This window comes from Phyllostomus discolor, chromosome 3 (assembly GCF_004126475.2).
Source record: "Phyllostomus discolor isolate MPI-MPIP mPhyDis1 chromosome 3, mPhyDis1.pri.v3, whole genome shotgun sequence".
Classification (NCBI taxonomy): Eukaryota; Metazoa; Chordata; class Mammalia; order Chiroptera; family Phyllostomidae; genus Phyllostomus; species Phyllostomus discolor.
In genome coordinates, this window is record NC_040905.2 from 169290874 (window position 1) to 169312986 (window position 22113).

General features: G+C 38.7%; 1 protein-coding gene across 1 annotated transcript in view; it reads left to right on the forward strand.

Moving 5' to 3' along the window:
• The window catches only part of GDA (guanine deaminase), a 77839-nt gene that overhangs the window by 43433 nt on the left and 12293 nt on the right, over positions 1–22113 (forward strand). Inside the window, exons 3-10 of the mRNA XM_028516666.2 lie at positions 1094–1265; positions 8516–8603; positions 10785–10890; positions 12304–12331; positions 13509–13616; positions 16145–16252; positions 18048–18145; positions 20522–20589. Coding sequence (XP_028372467.1) covers positions 1094–1265; positions 8516–8603; positions 10785–10890; positions 12304–12331; positions 13509–13616; positions 16145–16252; positions 18048–18145; positions 20522–20589 — 776 coding nt within the window. The remainder of the gene's footprint in view (positions 1–1093; positions 1266–8515; positions 8604–10784; positions 10891–12303; positions 12332–13508; positions 13617–16144; positions 16253–18047; positions 18146–20521; positions 20590–22113) is intronic.

Here is a 22113-nt window from a genome sequence, read left to right on the forward strand (position 1 = left end):
TGAGATTGAATTACATGTTGAATATCCCACTGCTGGTTTATGGTTGGGCATGAATTCAAAATCAGACAGCCTGAGTCAAGAATGTATATACTAAACCCCTGTACTGAAAAAATAAGATGATGCATATAGAATGCTGTGCCCAGTGTCCAGTACATGTACATCTTCAGTAAACATTACCTGTTGTCGCCATCATCATTATCATTATTGTTATTATTTCCAGTTATCATTTTAAAAAATAAAGCATTTATAGATACCCATGTTTTTATTTGTTTTCCACTGAGGTGGTATACATTTGAATTGGTAGTATAAGGAATTTTTTGTTAGGTCAAGTTTTGAGTTCAAATGCTTTATATATATAAAAAATATAGTATTTATTTGGGGTGATGGTGGTACATAGTATCTTTTAACAAATATCTGTTTCATTGACATTAAACACAATAAATACTGATGAACAGAAATAGTTTTTTTAAAAAAGCTTTGAATATCTCTTAGCACTGGGCTACCTCAGTTCTGTGGGTAGTGCCTCTGAAAACTCTTAGAAACATCTTTCCAGGGTTTTTTGTTAGAAGAGTTCATAGAAAAGTAAAAATTGATTGGTGGATCAGGGTAACAGCAGGAGTGATCAGAAGCCTCACCTAGCATTGCAATGGTATCTTCACGTCTCCTCTTCAGTTATCCTTAGTGGCTTGTGTCTAATTCCTCAGCATGACTCTAGAAGATTTGAAGACCTCCTCTCTCATCATTTTTTCCCTGCCTTACAACCCTAACTTGTGAGAACAAAGTCATAGAATGAAAGCACTGCTTCACTCCTTTCTTGTGCTCTGACTGCTCTGCTTCTGTCCAGCGCTGTGCTTTTCCCTCCCTTCTTCATCTGTGGTTAACCTCATACCAGCCATTCAAGTTAGGAGCTATGTCTTTCTGGGCAGAGCTTCATTTTGATTTCTTGACCTCTAAATAAGAGGAGAATTGATTCATCTGATGGCTTCAGCTCTAAACCTATGGGGGTGAACAGTTCAATCATTGCCAAGAGAAAACATGATTCAAAGATACGGAAAATGCCTAAGGATGCTGTTTCTCTCATCTTCATTTTCAGTGAATTCTTCATGCCTGGACTGGTTGATACACATATCCATGCCCCTCAGTATTACTTTGCTGGGAGTCATATGGACCTGCAGCTTCTGGAGTGGCTGACCAAATACACGTTTCCTACGGAACTCAAATTCAAGAGCAATGATTTTGCAGAAGAAGTATACACTAGAGTTGTTGTAAGTATCCTACTTGTGAGACTCCGTGTACTATGTTTGGTCACCTGTAGAAACATTCACTTCTTGGGGCAAATTTTAAGTGTAAAACACAGGCAGTTAAGGCTAGAATGGACCATTGAGATTTTCTTAGTCTTTCACATCCCAGAGAGTTTGTGACCACCTCACTACAGAGCTTGTCACTAGCAACAAGAGAATTTGAGTTTGAATTCCCAAGCTCCCAGTCTGGTGGGCTCTCATGACTCTCTGTCTTTTACTTTTAGTGTTTTACTTTACTAAATTTGGGTTTAATGCATATGTGTGTTCTCTTACTCCTGTTAATCTACAACACTGTTCTGGAGACCATATGGAATAGCTGCACAACCTTTGGAAAGTTCTGCAACTCGTCTTCCCCATATGTAAAAAAATAGAGATAATGATCATGCCTATTTCACAGAATTGTTACAATAATTAGGCAAGTTAATATTTGTAAGGCTCTTAGAATAGTGCCTGACATATGGTAAGCACTCTATGTGTTTGCTTTAAAAAATACCCAAGGAAATGTAAAATTAAAAATTTAAATTGCAATCATAAGGATGTCATGCTATTTTGGTAGCTTCACAAGGAAGGAAAATAGGATGTTTCCATTACAGGGCATATGGGAATGTGACCAGCATTATCACCACTAGAGGGAACTATGCTAGTTCAGTCACTGAACAGAGGCTGTAGTGTGTTGTCTGCCAGCCCTACGTTGAAGGCTCTGAACATATCCTTCCTCTTACTCTCTTAGAAAATCATTTCTGGTCTTTCTCCACCAACCCTATGCCCAGTCCATTTAGCAACCAGAAACGGCTTCTGCAATTGAGAATTAAAGTTGCAAATACCTTTTTATCTGACCAGTACCTCTTATCCTTCAGGACACTTAGTCTGAATATTCCTGCATTTTTGTTGGACCTATTGATGAATTTTCCCCTAAAGTGATGGCTATGTGATGGTGACACTATTATAAGCCACATTTTGTGACCAGTTATCCTGCCAGTTCTCTGGTCTTATATCATTCAAACCTGAAAGAATAAAAACAAGTGCTATCATCTAGACACTTGCCTCAATTATACATTCAGTGTAATTGTGGATCCTACATATTTCGCATGCATCCACATGACACCGGAAAAATTGAGAAGGACTAAATCTGTGTCTGGAATTGCCAGTGCATTGTGTTAATGAACTGTGTTAACCACACCAAATCTTTTTATTTTCAAAATTTATAATACCTTGCATTATTCTAAAAATGGTTTGAGATATCTTAAAATCACATAGTATCCAACAGAAGAAAATGAGTCACAAAATCATGGCAAAGGAAAAAAGAGGAGGGGAAAAATAAAATAAAGCCAAGAGCTGGTATGGCTCTTGGTATGCCATGTTTTTTTTGTCACAAATTTGGCTTTAAGTGTCTAGCAGTTGACCACAGAGGGAAATCAGTTTTGAATTCTACACTGTGATTTAAAAAAAATTGTTAAGGGAAATAAAGCATATCTATTTTTCATACTGAAATTTAAGAAAATTATACCCAATATTCCAATGTAGTTATATGCTATGTTGTATATATATATATTGTCAAGGTACTATAGTATCTAAAGGTCCAGGTATACCAGTGTTTTATGTTTAGAGAAAGTATCTAGAACTATGTATCCTTCAGGCCATGCTCCATAAGTTTTATTTCTTAAGTCAAGGATTTGGGTAAGAATTTGATGTCAGTGAGTACAAAATGGGTGTTATTTTCAACAAGTATTTACAGTTCATGTAGCCGATATTTCTGCTCATGAGCAGGACCACACACTGTAAGAACTGCATGAGCCAAGGGTGTGGTTGACAGCTGTGTAAAAATTAAGATTTGTTAACTAGAACGTGTCCTTAGGCTGAAGACTGCACCTGGCAAGGCATAGGGGTGCTATGCTAAGGCAGTACTGATGAATATTGTCAAGACATTTTCATTTTTTTCTCCCTCAGAAAACAGATCTAGATCTATATTTCAACAAACGGGCAATCAAGACCACAGTTTTGCACCATAGATTTTGACATTTATGGGTGGTATTTTTTTTCTATTTTTTTAAATCATTGTTCAAGTACAGTTTTCTCCCTTTTTCTCCCATTCCAGTGGTAGTATTTTCATTGTCCTCATTGCTAAATAGCTGAAATTTCCCACTTTGATTTCATTTTCAAGCCCAGGTTTCAGAAAGGTATTTAAATTTTTGAGAATTTAGAAAACGTGTAATTGTACTTCCATTTGAATTTGGAGTTTATTTTACTCTGGTTAGTGAATGTAATTTTTATGATTATTTTTCTTGGCAATTAATTCACTGTTATTTTATGACACAACTAAAGGTCAATTTTTATGGATATCTGCACAGGACACTTTTCACATCTCTATTAGACTAAGTTGTTAAAAGTGTTAAGCAAGTCTATCATTTTCTCTATAATGAGACAAGAATCTTACATACCCTTCCCTTCTCATGTTATGGCCCCTTCACCAAGTCCTGTGATATATCTTCTGAGGTTTTAGTTTCAGTTTATTTATTAGGTGTCATCTCCACTTAATTTAACATAAATAAGTTTTAATGTTTGAATTTAATATTTTAAAATTCATTTTATTTAATTCCAGTTTATTATTTTCAACACCTGTACTTAAACAATGAGTTTTTACTTTTATAAATATATTTTATTGATTATGCTATTACAGTTGCCCTAACTTTTCCCCCTTTGTCCGCCTCCACCTGGTACCCCCATTCCCTCCAGGAACTCCCTGCAACTTAGTTCATGTCCATGGGTCGGGCATATAAGTTCTTTGGCTACTCTATTTCCTATACTATCCTTAACATCCCCCTGGCCATTCTGTAACTACAATTTGTACTTCTTATTCCCTGCACCTTTTCCCCCATTCCCTCCTTTCCCCTTCCCAACTGATAACCCCCTCCCAAATGATCTCCATATCTATGATTCCGTTTCTATTCTTTTTGTTGGCTTAGTTTGTTTTTTACATTTAATTGTTGATAGGTGTGAAATTATTGCTATTTTAATGTTCATAGTTTTGATCTTCTTTTTCTTAAATAAGTCCCTTTAATATTTCACGTAATAATGGCTTGGCGATGATGAACTCCTTTAGTTTTACCTTGTCTGGGAAGCACTTTATCTCCCCTTCAATTCTAAATGATAGCTGTGGTGGATAGAGTGCTCTAGGTTGTAGGTCCTTGATTTTTATCACTTTAAGTACTTCTTGCCAGTCTCTTCTAGCCTGCAAAGTTTCTTTTGAGACATCAACTGATAATCTTACAGGAACTCCTTTGTCTAGTTTTCCTTGCTGCTTTTAAGATTCTCTCTTTGTCTTTAACCTTTGGGATTTTAATTATGATGTGTCTTGGTGTGGTCCTCTTTGTGCCCATCTTGTTTGGGCCTCTCTGTGCTTCCTGGACTTGTAATGTCTATTTCCTTCCACAATTTAGGGAAGTTTTCCTTCATTATTTTTTCAAATAAATTTTCAATTTCTTGTTCTTTCTCTTCTCCTTCCAGCACCCCTGTGATTCAAATGTTGGTATGTTTGAAGTTGTCTCAGAGGCTCCTTAGCCTATCTTTGTTTTTTTTTTATTCCTTTTTCTTCTTGCTGCTCTGATTGAATATTTTTTTTCCTTATGTTCCGAATAATTGATTTGATTTTCAGGTCCATTCACTCCACTGGTAGTTTCTTGTAAATTTTTCTTTAGTTCATTTATTGTAAACTTCATTTCTGCCTGGATCTTTTTTTATGTTGTTGAATACCCAATGAGTTCCTTGAGCATCCTGATAGTCAGTGTTTGAATTCTGCATCTGATAGATTGCTTATCTCCTTATTGTTCAGTTCCTTTTCTGAGGTTTTATTCTATTCTTTCATTTGGGCCATATTTCTTTGTCTGCTCATTTCAGCAGCCTCCCTGTGTTTGTTTCTATGTATTAGGTATAGCTGCTTTGACTCTCTGTCTTAGTAGCATGGCCTATTGTAGAAAAACACACCAGTAAGTTCAATGGGACAGAGCCTTAGGTAATCACTAGTGAGGGGCAGCCTGTACAAACCAGGTTGATGGAATGTCTGATGTTGTGTCCCTACTCTGTGCTCTGTGTGTGGAGGAGTGCTCAGAAAGGGGACAATGCCACTGCCTGGCCTCTGGAGTTTTGTCTAGGAAGAAGCTGTCCCTGGGTACTTTCCCTGATGCCAGATACTTCAGATTCTCCTGTATGCCACTGGTGTTCTTCCAGCTACTACCCCAGTGCTGGAGCCCAGAGCGAGTGAGTCTGTGTAAGTTCTAAGTTGTTGAAGGCTCTTTAAGAGGAGACTTTGGAGAATCCTACAGTTTCTTCAGCTGCCCCAAGCCCCACTGGTTTTTGCAGCCCAAAGTTATGGGGACTTATCTTCCTGGCACTGGAACCTGGGCTGGGTGGTCTGGTGTGGGGCTGGGATCCCTTGCTTCTGAGGTATTCTTACAATTTTTACCCACCATTCGTGGGTGTGGGACTGCCTGTTCTGCATCTCCACATCTCCATGTGTCTCTAAGCATCTTGGTGTCACCACCCCTCCTACCCATCTTGATGAATATGACTTCTTTAATTTCTTGGTTGTCAGATTTCAATACTATTTAATTTTCTGATGATTCTGGGTGATAGTTGTTTTGTATTTTAGTTGTAACTTATGCTGTGGCTGAGTGAGGAGGTGATCCGTGTTTACCTATGCATCCATCTTGACCAGAAGTCCCCTCCAAGTTTTACTTTTTCATTAGTTATTTGGATCCCCTTTCTCTTAGATTCATTCTTTATTTTCTTGGAATATAGCTCTGATGATTCTTTTTTCAGTAAAGTGGGTGATAAACCTTTCAAATCCTTGAATTATCAAAAATGGTTTCACTTTGTTCTGACTCTTAAATGGTGTGATTTCATCATAGAGAAAATGGTATTTGGCATGATTTTCCCATCAGCATCCAATGTGCTGGGGTCAATCTGATTCTCATTCCATTCTGGCTAATTTGCTGGCCTTCAGGATATTCTAAAATTTCACTTACAGATTTTTTTTGTTCATTATCTTTAATATGTAGTTCATTCAATATGATAACTCCTGTCTGTCTTTCAGTTAGGGAATTTCTCTTTTTCTCTGAATATATTCTTCCCTTCAGTCTTCTCTTTTTTTTTTTTTTTTGGTAACTCCTATCAGAAAAATGTTGATACTTCTATATATACTTTTATATCTCATTATTTTTTCTTTTAAAAATAACTTCATTGAGATATAATTTACATATCACAAATTCACTAATTTTAAGGTTCAATGTGCCACCACCCCCACAATCCAGTTTTAGAAGATTTTTATTAGTCCAAAAAAGTTTCTTTACACCTATTGTATCACATTTTTCAAGAACACCATAGTCCAATTTTTCAAGTCATTGATTCACTCTGCTGTTATAATAGCCTGTCCTCTTTCACGAACATCATGTCCTATTTATCTAAGAATACTAATTTTAGTTCATTTATGTCTCTTGTTGCTTAGTCATTCAGCTTCCTCAGGTGTTTATTCAATAAATATTTACTGAGTACACCGACTGCAGACACTTTAGGAGTTGCTGGAGATTGAATTTGATGTCTGTGTCATGGTATCAGCTTTCCTCCTGGACTTGTGATTCAGACAGACAGCTCATCATTGTCTGTAGCTGACAGGTTCTAATCATCCTCTATTGGCAGGCAGATGCATTTTATTTCACGTGCAAAGTGTCTTAAAATTTGAAAAGATTAACATAAAATTTCAGCTTTTCAAATTCTCTTGTCCTTTGGGACTGACTGACATCACTGGGCTCTCATTTGCTTTTTTCACCCATTGGCTGCTGCAGAGTAGAGACTGCTGTCTGAGATATGGGCGTGCTCTTCCCTATTGTTTAAGTTCAAAGTGTTTCTCCTCTCAGGGATTCTCTTTTAACTTATCCTACAACACTTTTATTGACTTCTAAATTTTACTTATCAAACTTTTACTTTTGTAGAACTCTTGTTCTTTGATTTTCATAGCATTCTGTTCTTATGGATGCGATATCTTCTTTAATTCTTTCAGAATGTTAATCATACTGTTTTTAATCTCACTTCTTGCTGATCCTGTTTCCTCCAATATTTTCCTTCTCCTTCTCCTTTTCACAGCAGCTCTCCTTCAGTGTCTGTTGAAGCTTGAGCATATATTCATACTTAAGTTTGATGCCTTAAGGTATCAACTGGAAGATCTGGGTGGGGGTAGTTCTTGTTTATTAGTGAACTTCAGTGTAGGAGAAACAGTGGAGGTAGTGAACAGCCTTTTCAATTGTGGGCCCCACTTGTCATTGTGAGGATGTCTTTCTTGTAGAGTAACTCATCTTCTTCAGGTAAGAGTCCTTCAGTCTGGCCAGGAGTGGTGGGTGTAATACATGTGGCAATCTGGAAAAGCTGACTGAGGGACCCTGGAGATGAGCCAGATTTGCTCTTAAACCTCTTCTTTTCAGTCCGTGTCCCATCTTGTCCTTTGGGGCTTTTATCCTCTAAATACCACCCAAGTTCTACAAAGAGTACATCTCTCTTGCAAGGAACAGATTAGGCGTCTTGGAAGAGGGTCCTGCCAGGGCTTCATCATCTGTAGACAGACTTTGAGCCCATTCCCTGTTAACAACCACATGTTTCTTGTTCTTTCTCTTCCAAAGTTGCACTTAGGTTTTCGTCTATATTCTTTGTCTTCCAAGGGGATGTTGAAATGTTTCTTCTGTTCATGTCTCTTCTTATGTTCTTCTTGTTGGGTAATAAATTTTGTACTTTTTTACTGTTATTTTAGTGGAAATTTGCTCAGGAAGAGACATAGATACATGTGACCAATCTGCCAGGGTGAACTAGAAGTCTGGCTGAATTCTTTTCCACTGTAATAGACAGAAAAATCTCATTTATTCACTCCTTTATGCAATAAATTTTGCATATCCTTACACAAACCTAAAAGATAAAGAATTAATTAGCATCACATTTTATGAATTCTACAAAACAGAACTGTGTGAATCTAGGAAATCAAAAGTGCCAACTTTTCCAGCTCACACTTTTGAAATGTCAGTACTGCCACTTACCTTAACTGTATTTCATATTGAGATGACATACCTTTAAATAAAAACATTTTCAAATTAAAAACTAAGATTCTATTTTCATCTGTATACCCCATGTGACTTTCTTGGCACATGCGACTCATGGTTTTTGTGATTTATTTTTAGAGGAGAACGCTGAAGAATGGAACAACCACAGCTTGCTACTTTGCAACAATTTACACTGACTCATCTCTGCTCCTTGCGGAAATTACAGGTGAGGAGATGAAAGCATGATTTATGGGCACATCCAACAAAATCAACCAGGCTATCTCTGGCAGTGAGTTATTCTTGTGGGCAGACTTGGCTTTTAATTGCTGGAATTTGAGCATTGCATCTCTTGCAAATAATTAGGTGTCTGTGTATTACTGTGGTCCCTGAATGTTTTTTATTATTTAAGAATTTGGTTATTTACTTATGATTTTTGGTTCCAGAATTATGTGTATTAATTTAGGGCTTTTGGGGGTGGGTTTATTAATTCTGGTGATGGCAATAGTGTGTTATAGTCAACAGACATAAGAATTGGCTATTGGTTAGGTTCAGGGCACTGTGCAAATTTCTGGGAACAAGACGAAACAGAACATAGTTTCTGCCCATGAGCTGACAGATAGGACTAATTGATTAATAACTGCACACATTGGTTAGTAACTTTAGGAACACCTGTAGTGCTCTTACTAAGATGCCTGGCATCGTGCAAAGCACTCTACGTGGATTATGTCAGCTAAGTTGCAAACAGCCTTCTGAGGGAGTTATCACATCCTCATGTTTCAAATTGATAAACTGATGCTCAGAGAGGTTACAAAACATACCCAGGTCACACAGCTAATTAGCAGAGCTGGGACTTGAATTAGGTCGATGATTCTGAAACTTTTATACAAAGTGCCTAGCATATAGCAGCTTACTCAGTAATTGCTGTTGGCTGATATGATGACACTACTGCTTGCTGACCAAGATCATTGATGCCAAAGGCCTGAAGCATGATGCTGAAAATAACTATTGCTGTTTTGGGAAGAGATAGAGAACCCAGAACTGGAACATCTAGGAAGACTTCCTAGAAGGGAAGAGATTTAAAAACTTGGCTTCGAAGGAAAGATAAAATGGAAAAAGAGAAAAATGTCCTCCAGACAGGGAAAATGGCATGAACAATGTCATGGAGGCAGGAATGTCTATAGTGGACACTGGAAGCAGGTAACAGAGTAGCTGAACCAGGGGGTGGGATTCATTGTGTGGAGGGTGCAGTGGGTGAGCAGGTTGGGTGGATGGAATGGTTCAGACTGTAGAGAGAATACGCATCAACATTCATGTTCTCATTTTTGAATATGCATCAAAAACTCAAAGAAGGTTTCGAGCTAGATGAAGTATGTGATGAAGGTGGTGTTTTAAGAAAGAGTAATCTAATAGACAGTTATTAAAATGAATTACAGGGAAAGAGAGAGGCAGAAAGACTTCTGTAAGATTCTTATAACAGAAGTGGAGACACTATAAAAAGAATTAACAATGCCCAAAGTACACTGAACTTCCTAACTGAAACAGAATCCCTCTAGAACCTCTAAAGAGGACTAGGTTCTTCAGTGCTAAGAGCTGCTAGTAGGACTAAATACAGTTTTTGTTACAGGTAATAAAATTGGCATAGCTACAGTTAGGAATAGCACCAATATCTTCTCTAAGCATGTGCCAGATACTTTATGTATGCTACGGGGTATGTTCCTTCTAACCCTGAACCTAGCACAGGACACTGAACACATAGCCATTTAGACCTTAAACAAATAATATCCACTATCCTGGAAGTAACAGAGGAAGAAGGAGTCAAGTCCAACCAAGGCCATCAAACTCCGGTGCCCTTTTTCTTATCACTAGACCATGCCGCTTTTTCTGTAAAATGGGAGAAAAGTATAAACAGGGACTCAATCCATGGGACAGTGTTATGGTAGAAAATGGAAGGGAAGTTGTGAGTCATAGACAAAAGAGGAGGAATAAAGAAGAAAAAGGTGTAGACATGTGGACATGTCTACCTTGACATGTTGAATAGAGTGTTTCACCAGGGCCTGAGGCTGTCCCCTCTCCATATGATAATATGGGAACAAGGATAGTTTTGACTTGAGTAAAAATATAGACAACCTGTGTAAGCAAAGGAAAAAGCTGAATAATAGGTGCAAAACACCCAATTATTGCCTGACCAGCCTGGAAGTGGGGGTGGGGGAGGCAGTGGTTGAAGCAATGGATGGAAGACTATTTACTACTTACAGATCTTAGTGGGGTTTTGTTGTTATTCTTCTTAATGGATCATCTTTAACATTCTCATCTATGTTTTCATAATGATTTTAAATTTTTAAAAGTCTCAGAAGAGGTACTGTGTGGGAAAGACATGTGACTTTAGATTTTTTTGTGTGTGCCTCAGATAAATTTGGGCAGCGGGCATTTGTGGGCAAAGTCAGCATGGATATGAATGACACTTTTCCAGAATATAAGGAAACCACTGAGGAATCAATTGAGGAAACAGAGAGGTATGTTTGTCTTGATTTGTCTGGAAGGCATCCCCTCGGCTGCACTGATGGTGCTGGAGACAGGGAGGAAACCTCTGCACCAGGCATCGTGTGCGCAAATGTTGCAATGTGGGTTTGCCCACCTTTATGAAATTCGCCGGGTCCTTTAAAAAAGTTGTATGCCAATACTATTTTTGCATAGCAAATTATAGTTTAAAGCTTCTGGGAACTTGTTATAGGAATTCTAGGGTAAGCCCCTACATAACCTGAGGGATTCTTTTTTGAAGTGAATGATTTACTCTCTCTATTATAGACCTGGTCTACTCCTGTGTATTGGACTTGCTTTAAGTGTCCAATGGCTTACTTATTAAATTACAGTTGACCCTTGAACAACATGGATTTTTATCTTATGTTGGGATAGTCTACTGATCCTATTGGTACTTTTTCTACATTGCTTTTATGGCTTTTCCATAGTGCTTTAAGGATTTGACAAGAAGTTGTGTTATATGACACTCAGCACCCAAGAAATATACATACAAGAAATTTCTTTAGATTTAAATATTCTCCAAGTCCAAACATATCCCTATGCAAGTTTTAGAAGTCCCACTTTTCTTTGTTCCCCAGGCTTCCTTCACCTTAGGGTGTCCTCTGAACGGGAGGTCAAGGGGCTGCCACCCACTCCCAGGAATAAGGAAGCAACGCCTTCCCCTTACCATTGGTCATCAGCTCTACTTTTCCATGAATTTGTGTTTGTGGTTATAGTAAACCTTCATTCACATTTTATTCTGAAACAATACGGAAGGCAGAAAGCTCTGACTAGTAAACATTACCAACCAGGGCAGAATTAGCAGTTTTGTAGGCCATGCAGATTCCACCATCCCTGCAGCTATAATTGGTAAGATCTCCACACCCACCCTCATGTGTTTCGCACAACCAGCTCTGACTTTTTCGTCTGCCTTACTCCAAATCCAGGTGGAGTAGGACACTGTCTTGGGAATAAAGGAGGATATTGTGTAAGCAAGTAGCTTCCATTTAAGGGAAATCAGGAGCAGAGAGCCCCATGGCTTCTAAATGCTTCCGAGTGCACAGAACTCCAGGGCTTTAATATCCCTGTAGCATCACATATTGCGATGTTCCCCCGAACCCAGCTCAGGCTGGGAGAATGGCTTGAGTGCTGTGGGAACCCTTGTGAACAGCTCAGCCGATGTTATATGATAAAATTGTGCTCCCCTGCAATTTTGCACTCCATCTCTGCAAATGAGAAAGCAGAGTAATTACTACTTGTTAATCACTAATTAGTGGTGGTGAAAGATGTGCAGTGTTGGAAATGTTTGCATGGGAAACAGGACATGGAAAGATTATGTTTTCATGCTTAAAAAAATTTTTTTTGAAAATGCCTAAATTTTTAACTTCTTGTTTGTTGTGTTCTTTCAGATTTGTGTCAGAAATGCTCCAAAAGAATGTAAGTAAATTTGTTCGCAGTTTGTTTTTGGATTGCCTTTGTGTTAGCTATAGGATTTGTTATGAAGTTGCTTGGCAGAGAATAATCTGTGTGTGTTTGGCTTATCCCGTCACACAGAAGTGTTTTCCTAGAACTTCGAATCATTTTCACAGTGGACCTGTCAACTCAGCTCAGTGAGTTCGGGCACTTTTTGCTTTCTCGGAGGTTTTCTCTCCCTCTCCTCTGGGATCTTCTAATTCCGTAAGACTGGTCTCTGCAGAGGTAGGGGATGGCTGCATGGCTGTGGACAGATTGGGGGTACCTGGAAATTGAGGCATGGTGTTTGTTGGCTATGTTAGTATTGGCTCTGGCCTGTGGTAGCCCCGATGGGATCTGATGTACAGGTGGTGTCCAGTCCTGATGCCCCTGTCACAGGCTGCCTTGGTCCAGATACATATGTGTGGCATGTCACATGCCTGCAGGCCCTTAGCCAGGCAGCCCCCTTTGTTGGGACTATGGAGGCAGAGCTGTTTCCTGCCCCATCCCCAGCAGGGTGGTTCATGGTTCCATAGTGCAGGCTCTTCAGTTGGCAAGATAGACCCTTCCCTTACCATTGTTTGAAGTCTGATTGGAAACCATAGGGAATCTGAAAATGTCTTTCAATCTAATCTTGGAGACTTAGGTGGAACTTGGTGGATCCTTATTCTCACCATTCCTCTATGAGTGCTTCTTTCCTGCTCGGACCCTCACCTCAGGTGACATCAGAGACAGTTCTACAACTAAACAGCTTTCAGGGGTGTGCCATGGTCAGCACACCTCCCCAGGATGCAGAAAGGGGAATAGGCCACTGCCTCACCCCTAGTCTCCCCCGCCCTCTCCTTTAAAAGTTTTCCTTTTGCCTCTCTGTTCTCTCCCTAAAGGCCACCAAAATAGGTCTCAACTGAGCCTTCCTGTGGATGTGGAGCAGGGGGTGGCTATCATTTGGGACAAGATCTTCTTCCATTGGACTTGGTGCTACAGAATGTACTTTCCTGTGTCCTTAACCATGAGTTGTTTCCATGAAACCCAGCACTTCCACCCAGTCTTAGAAAGGAGGACTGTTCCCAAATATCAAGGCATAAAACCACCTTGTTGTATGATATGCTACATATTCATGATACCTATAGTTTCCTTGTCAACTGTCGTTGATTATTTCCAGTATCCTAGAGTGAAGCCCATAGTGACACCACGTTTTGGCCTTTCCTGCTCTGAGAGGTTGATGAGTGAACTTGGAAAAATTGCAGAGACCCACGATTTGCACATTCAGGTGGGTGTTTTTCTCCTGTTCATGCCTCTTTCTAGACCTGGAAGACTTTTCAGCGTCTTGTATTCTGGCAGTAATCTCCAGTTCTTCTACTGAGATCTCCTAGGGATATAGCATTATGGCCTTTACAGATGACACCTAAGTCCACTTTAATTTTTCTGTTAAGAAACATGAAGTTCCTTTTCCTCTCAGTGGTTTCTGATGAAGCATGCAGAGATGAGGCCACCATAAGCAACCCGGAGAACTCTATGACAAATGGTTTACCTGTTGTCCATAGGATATGTTTAATGCATTGCTTGTCTACTTCTCTTTCATTTGATGTTTTCTCAGCATTCAAGTTGTTCATGTTTCAAGGAAACACCTATTACTTAAAAAGCAATAAGAACCTAATTTCCACCTTACAAAATGCATTTAAAAGACCCTTTGTTCCAAGTTTCTTAATTTCAAATCAGGAACAAAAAAAGTAGGTTTTACTTTGTCATTAAGCGGTTGCAATTTGGGAACAAAACACTTTTTAAAGCTTCCAGCTGGATTAAAATGGGAAGTTGGGAGCTCCCCTGCCCCACACTCTGCCCCACCCTCTGCCCAGTCCCAGCTTCATTACATACCGCACTAAAATTTCCTCTTGGAAGAATTGGCTATCTTATAACAAAGGGCAGGTCAGGGGAAAGGCAGCATGCTGATTCTTTATCATTTGTTGGGTGGAGGGTGCTTTCTTTCTTTTGAGATTTACCTTGATAGGGCTTATTAATGATTCTCATCTTTGCCCATTCTCTTTTTCTGTTTTTTTTTTTTTTTTTTCAGTCTGTGATAGTTGAATGTTTGATTCAACCCCACACAGTTGTAGGGGAGAAAAAAGTTTTTCATAACCTTCTTAGGGTATTTGTCTGGGTCTGAAAACTAAACTAACAAAGATAGATTAACAGAAGAAAAACATGCAAATATATATAATGTAAGTTTTACATGATGGAGCCTTCACAGGAAATGAAAGCCCAACAGACCTGAGAAGAAAGAGAAACAGACCTGAATAGTTTTTGCCAGGCTTTGATGAAGAGTGTGTGGTCAGGGAGGCATGTGATAGCTTAAGGGAGAGGAAGTAAGTGAAGGAAACTTAGCAAGGCCTGTTTGTTTGGATTCTTCATGTCTCCCTTTGTCTTCAGAGATAAAGATGTTCCTGTCCTCTGGGTGTAAGATAGGCATCTGTCTCTTGTGGCTGTTATGACCTGTTCCAGGGAAGGAAGGGGTGGGGGCGGGGACCACCAGAGTAACCCTCCTGCTTCTTCCAGTCTCAAACTCCTTCAGCTTAATAAGGCATTTTTCAACATGCTGAGATGCCATATTTGGGGGTAGTATGCCCTGAACCCCATCCACACAGAACAAAAGCAAGTATATCCTTGCTGGGGAGTGTGTCTGTACAAGTATATATGTGTATTTACTCAAATTTATCAAAATGACACAAATTGTCTGGTTGTCCTTTCTGCTCATCTGATGCTCATGCATTTCTTCAGTGGTCTGGGCTTTCCTCAAGCTCATCCCATAGGGGGAACACTGTTTTTGGAACATTGCTGTTTTCCTTTTTATTTATTTGGCTATGCATACTCTACCTCATGGAGAGAGGAAAATGGCACTGCAATTCTTGGGAGTGGTAATGAGTTTTTCCCCATAATATCCATTCACCACCAGAGTGGTAGGTGTGTACACTTAAGTGTTGTGACTCAAAAACACATGATGTGCTCTCAGGTTTTGCAGTGCCCAGAGAAAAATTGGTGTGGGAGCTGGGACTTGCTCACTCTGCTTGCATGTGGATTTTTATGGGCTCTTTCTGGATGACTGCAGGATTGTCTAGCTCAGTTATTTTTTAATTATTTTCTCCAGAAGAACTCATTCTGGATACAAAAACATGGGACAGAGCAGAGACAGGGTTCCAGAGTCCCAACCCTGCTTCATCCTGAGAGGCAACTTGTTTATGTCTTTTACATAGTAGATCTCTATGAATTTTTAGCAAAATAACATCCAAAGCTAAAAGAATTTGGAAAATTACTTATCTACCACAACTCTTTTATTTGAGAGATGAGGAAATAGAGACCCAAAGAAAAGAAATGACTCACCCCAAGACACATAACTAGGGTCAGAACTTCGGCTAAAATTCAGCTCTCTTTATTCAAATTTCACTGAACTCTTCTTAAATGGCTAACACCAGACGAGATAGGTGGGCAAAAAGCTAGGGTCTTAGTTCTGTTGAAGGAATACTTTTTATTTTTGTGTGTTCTTGCTATAGTTTGGAATTTGAAAACACTTTGTTGGAAGAATATTACATGTGTTAGAACATTACATGTTTGTATAATTACATATTCATAGTTTCTTTATCATATGATTATTTTAAATAAAACACATGTATAATCTTCCTTGTCTGTCTATGCAGTGCCTCACAGAGGCAAGTAGAAACCACCCACACTATTTTGGGGTAGGAAGTATAATTTCTAATGGCATTTTATATTAGAAAATTGAAAATATTATTTCTTCTCTTGCAGAGCCATATAAGTGAAAGTCTTGATGAAGTCAAAGCTGTGGAAAACTTATACCCCAATTATAAAAACTATACAGATGTGTATGATAAAAACGGTCTCCTGACAAATAAGGTAAATCGCATGTCATGACATAAGCTGTGTGAGATCGGGCACACGTACCTAAATGTTAAATCCCAGCAGTGCTCTTCACTTCTATGACACACGTGCACTTCCCAGGCTAGAATGAAGCTCAGAGTCTGCATACATGTGTGTGCATAGTTTAAAACAGGCCTGACCTTTCATCTCACTAAATAAATGTAAAGGCTTCACTGAGGGTGGGAATGTCATTCCCTCAGTGGGAATGTCAAATGTCCTTTGGTCCAAGGACATTTTGCTGGTATTTATTAAAATGTAAATGTGTGTTCCTTTGAGTTAATAAATCATTTCTAAGGATCCATTCTGTAAGGACTATGAATAGAGATGTTTATTACATATGAAAGCTAAAAAATGGCTCTCATTGGGATTGTTTAGATTATAGAACATACATGATTAGGATTTTATCCAACATTCACAAAGCACGAGGCATGCAGGCCTACCACGTTATTCGAGGTGTGCGTACACAGGAGTGGGCACAAGTTTACTCAGAAAAATGTGTCTGATAGACACACATTAGATGTTCACAGTGATTCTTCCTGAGGAAGAAAGCAGAAGGACCTTTCCATTTTTATTTTTAAACACTCTGAGATTGCTTGTATGAGCATGTATTGTTTCTATAATCAAGCATTTTAAAGTAATTAAAATTAATATGAGTGAGGAGAGACCTCATTAGAATGATCTGCCCCTTGGCCTTGGCCTTCAAGGAAATGTACAAATTGCAGGAAGAATTTAATTACGGCAGCCAATAAATTCTTAGGAACTTTGTGAGTGGAGATGTGAATATGACTAATTTGAAAGGTTAATAATCAGCATAAATCTTATAAATGCTACACCTTAATCTGCATTCTCCATTACATATATTTGCATACAATTAATAAATCATTACCTTCTATTTGCATATTAATTTGATTTGCACAGAGGTTAGGAAAATTGTATTTTAATAATAATTCTGTGGCCACTGAGCCATGCCTCCCAAAGGAGAAAGCTATTCAGATTCAAGTTTTGTATTGAGGGAAAAAGAATTCTGAAAGAGTGAAGTCTTATTCAAGAAAACCCACACACATTACCAAGACTGAAAACTAAGAGAAGTCTCCTGTGTGTGTAGTGCCTGCCTCCTGGTATCAATTTTGATTTCTGAATTTATGCTTGTAGGGTAGTACATTTCCTAATTTTTATGAAAATATAAATATAGGTGATGAAATAATTAAAGTGTGTTTGGTTATGTGTCATGACCTTGGGCGCCTCTCTAACTAGGGCAGAAATAAAGAACAACTCTTCCCAGGATCACTCCTGTAGCTTCCGTGTACTGAGAAAGGAAAGCTTACTTCTAGAAAGCCTGATTAAAATTGGAATAAGCACAGTCCCACCAGACACCCACTAGATTTACAAAAGAAAGTAACTTGGTTATTTTCTGAAGTAGAGATGAAGGAGTCATAATATCTTCAAACTGGAGGGATGTCCTATGCTGTAGATGACCTGGATCAACCCTCCTTATTTTATAAAAGTAAAAAAGATAAGCTCTATAAATTGGTGGACACTTTTTGTAATCCAATGTTTTTACAGGCTTTTTCTGAGATGTGACTTGTGCCGAGTGATTTTATACAGACAGGTAATCATGTTCTCGTGACCGTGCTAACAGACATGTCCGTGTATGTACTGACAGAAACAGACGTCACAGCTTCTATCTGTACCTATAATGTGCTGTTGTGAGTGAGGACTAACTTAAGCATTTTTAAGTGGTAAACTCCTCACAGGACACTCTTCTCTCCAGACAGTGATGGCACATGGCTGCTACCTTTCTGCAGAAGAACTGGATGTATTCAAAGAAAGAGGAGCATCGATCGCATTTTGTCCCAATTCTAACATATCGTAAGTAGGCAATTATTGATTGATAGATTATGAATGTTGGGGTTGCAAAATAGCAGCCTTTGTTTTCTCTGTCATTCCTCTAGTATCCCTCTTCTATAGTTATGTTTGATTGGGACAGGGACTGGATAGAAACCTATCTTTGCTGTAGTGGGGAGAAAGAGTACATAACAGGACTTTTTTTTTTTTTTTGCAGAGTATGCATTTGAAAAGCACCACATCTCTTAAAATTTCTGAGTTTACACTAAACAGAAACTTTGAATAACACCAGAAAGAGTTCAAAACCAGTAACATTCAGAACTTACAGCTTAAGACTGAAAGGGCACATATGCCAGCCAGCTGTTCAGGGAGAGGGTGCTGACTTCCCATTACTTTGTGCTGTGCAAGCTACTAGAAACAGACTAGTGGAAATGATGCAGTGCTACTGGGAGCCAACGTGCTACATACATTATATGCACCTGCTGGATCTGGCTGCATGCCAGTTCAGATAAAAGGGACCTTGCCCTATTATAGTTCACCAGAATGCAAAAGCTTTATTTATAAGTTTATATTTTGAAAGGTTATATATCCACAAGTAAATCTGATGAAAGTTATGGCCTATATCTTCAGAAAAAAGCCCAGAGATAAAAATATGCTGGAGCTAGTTTCTGGGAATTCATAGACCCCGTGATGCTGTTCCATGGGTGCTAGGTCAAGAGTTCATGCTCCAGAGATAGAGACAGAGAGGAGCTTCATTTCTGGTATTAGTCATCCCAGAACAGAGCTGCTTCCTCTTAGAGGCAGGGTAGGGTGGATCGTTCATATATGCATTTAATACATTGATTTAGCTTCTGCTAGGTTTTAGTTTTTGAAGGATTACTTTGTGTTTTCCTTTTTTATCACTTTGCTGTTTTTGTTTTTGTTTTTAATTTTGAGTTCTTACAGAAGCAGACCACAAGACAAGGGTTCACACACAAGTAGTTTATTGGGGAGGTGAGCCCAGGAAGCACCTTTAGTGGGGTAAGACAGAGAAGGATAGGAAGTCAGTAAAGGGTGCATCATTAACCAAATTACCAAGATGGGCTCCTGGAGTTTAGTCCTTCTGGAAAACTCAGGGAGCCAGTGTACAAAGCAGACCTCCAAGTCATTGTGCTCAAGGGGTGTGGGAGCTGGGATAGTTATGCCCACATATTCATCAGTTATTGTTGGGCAACTGCTGGGTGGGGCAAAGAGGCATTGATTAGTTGGGGCTTCTGACCCTCCCCAGACCAGGGAAAAGCAGGTTCTAGCAGCAGAAGCTGCTGCAGCAACCTTGCAAAGTTGGTAGAGATGCTGGCAGTTAGAAGTCCAGTGACTTTGTAAATGAAAAAGTTATATATCAGTGGCAGTATGGCAAGGGCACAAGAGGCACAGTGATCTATTTCTGTAGTGTTTCCAGAGGCTTCCAGTTTTCTGACAGATAGTGGTAACACATTACAGGAACCCTGCCTCTCTTCAGCTTAGTGACCACAATTATGGTCTGGTGGCCAGGTAGGGGAAGGGTTTAACATCCCTCTGTTAGTTATACAACATCTAAATTAAAACAAGATCCAAATTAAAGTTTGAAGTTAAATTTCTTTATAGATACAATTCTGTTTAAATGGTCACTGCTATTCTTTCTTCGACAACTTGGAGAGATTTACTGGATGTATATCGGGGCTTTGAAAATTACGGTTATGTGCGTATTTGAGCAGACTACTTTGACCTTTGCATCTTTTCAAACTTCTAAGGGTCACTTTACTTTTCCTTTGTTTCCTTAGAAAGGCAGCATATCTATTAAGCTCAGGGTCACGAGGTCCAGAATTTAATTCAGGAACCATCTGTCCTCATTGTTGCTGTACTCAGCAGCCACATTTGTACTGTCAGCCCCAAAATCACCAGCCTGCATCCCATTCCCCAGTTATACCCCTCCTTATTTTATCTTGAAAGTTGCTACTCACTCAGGGTGACAAATTATTCCAGATGGACAGGAAAGGCTATGCTTCATAATTTTTACTTCCTAACATAAGAGGATAGGTTGGTTAAGAACATAAAAAAGATGGGTAAGACTTTTAGGCTAATTGTAAGATTTAATTTCTTCATTTATCTTTCTTCACAAATGATCCCCTGCTTTCTGTTTTTGCTCTTGCTTCTTTGTACCATCCTAAGATTAAACTCAGTGCAAGGGTTCGAACTCCTTTATGATCTGTTTTCACTGCAGAATTTGGATGGTCTGATTTGATGAATATGTGTGGGTGTGTCCACATTAGAGCTGATGTGATGGAGAACACTGTTTTCCGTGACCTCACCATCACCGTTGTTAGCGTCCTTCTGTTGGACCCACGTAGGTCTCCTTGTTCTAACAGTCTCTTCTCTCTACAGCCTCCGCAGTGGCTTTCTCGATGCAGTGGAAGTGCTGGACCATGAAGTGAAATTAGGGCTGGGTACAGGTTAGTAGTCTGCCATTTGGAGTCACGGCAAAGTGGTTGATGAAGTGCGTAACTTCCCAATGTGACTAATTTTCACATTACAATTCCATGCTTAAAAATTAGTTTTATTTTCTGATACTAATATCTTGAGCTAAAAAAATAGTGAGGTTGGAAACAAGGGTAGACACTTTGATGTCACTAACCTTCCAAAAGCTATTATTTGTATTTACTATAAAGGGTACGCTCTTCTCAGGTGTTTCAGAGATTCTTTATAAAGAGTCCTTGATTTTTTTCTCTTTTGTTTTGGTCTTCTGGCTAAGCTTTAATAGTGTGGATTTGTATGATTTTAGTTTTCCATAAGTGTGCCACTCCACATGCTATCTCAAAAGCAAATGGTTTGACCTTGACGTACATGGCAGGCACAAATTCAATCTATGCCAGCATGGAGAACTCTGAGTTATGTTAAGTACTTGCTTTATGTTTAAGTGGTGTTTAATAAAATGAGATTCCTTTCCCATGGGCCATCTGATGTTTGCTAGGCTGAAGGACATTCTCAGTGGCTAATAAAGTAATGATGTCTCTTTTTTTCATAGTACATTTTAATGATTTTTCCTGAGCATGTGCAGTACTACTCACTTTGAAAATGTATGTTAGACCCAAATGTCTAGGCATATCCACTGTGAACCTGTGTTTATTAATGTGTATGAAGGAACTAAATGTTTTAAAAATGGGTGTGGATGCAAGGACTTATTTTCCATTCCTCATGCATTTGTCCCCCTGATGTTTCAGAGCATCAGGATACTTGCATGTTGACAAGGATGGTTGTCATCATTTTCTGCAATAACTCAAGTCTCAGTTAACTTTATACTAAGCAATTCCTTGGTAAGACACACAATAATTCAAAAAGGTTTATTAATATTTTAAAATTGGTATGCTAATTTAGAATTTCCCCCAATTTTACATGAATCAAAGAAATCGAGATTTTAAAAAATTCTAATTTAATATTTGAATCATTAAGATTGTGTAATGTCTGGATATAGTCACAGGTGCTAAGGCACGAAACCAACTGTTTTGCCTTAACAGAAAAGCTTTAATGAATAAGGAAAGAATGGCCAAGAGTTTTTGTCACATAGTCTATTAATGAAAAATTTAGCAGACATGCAAAATAAGGTAGGTATTGCTTTCAAATTTGTTGGGAGTTTTGTCTCTGTAATTTAAATTCATCACATGACTTCTAGTTCTTGATTTTGGGCTGTATAGCAAGGGCCTTAAACATTTAGGTAAAGCTTTAATTGTCATTTATTAGATGCAAGATATTGAACAAATTAATTTTCTAAGACTTCATTTTCTAATTTCTATAACAATGACAACAATTGTAACCATATCTACCTTACAAGCTTGTTTTGAGGCCTAAATGAAAAAAGTTCTTGAGAGGTGGTTAGCACATGTCTGACACGTACTGGTCAACAAAGATTGGCTTAAAAGGTAAAGGGCAATGTTGGTGTATTGACCAAATGTTTTATTAAATATGATGCACTTGCTTAT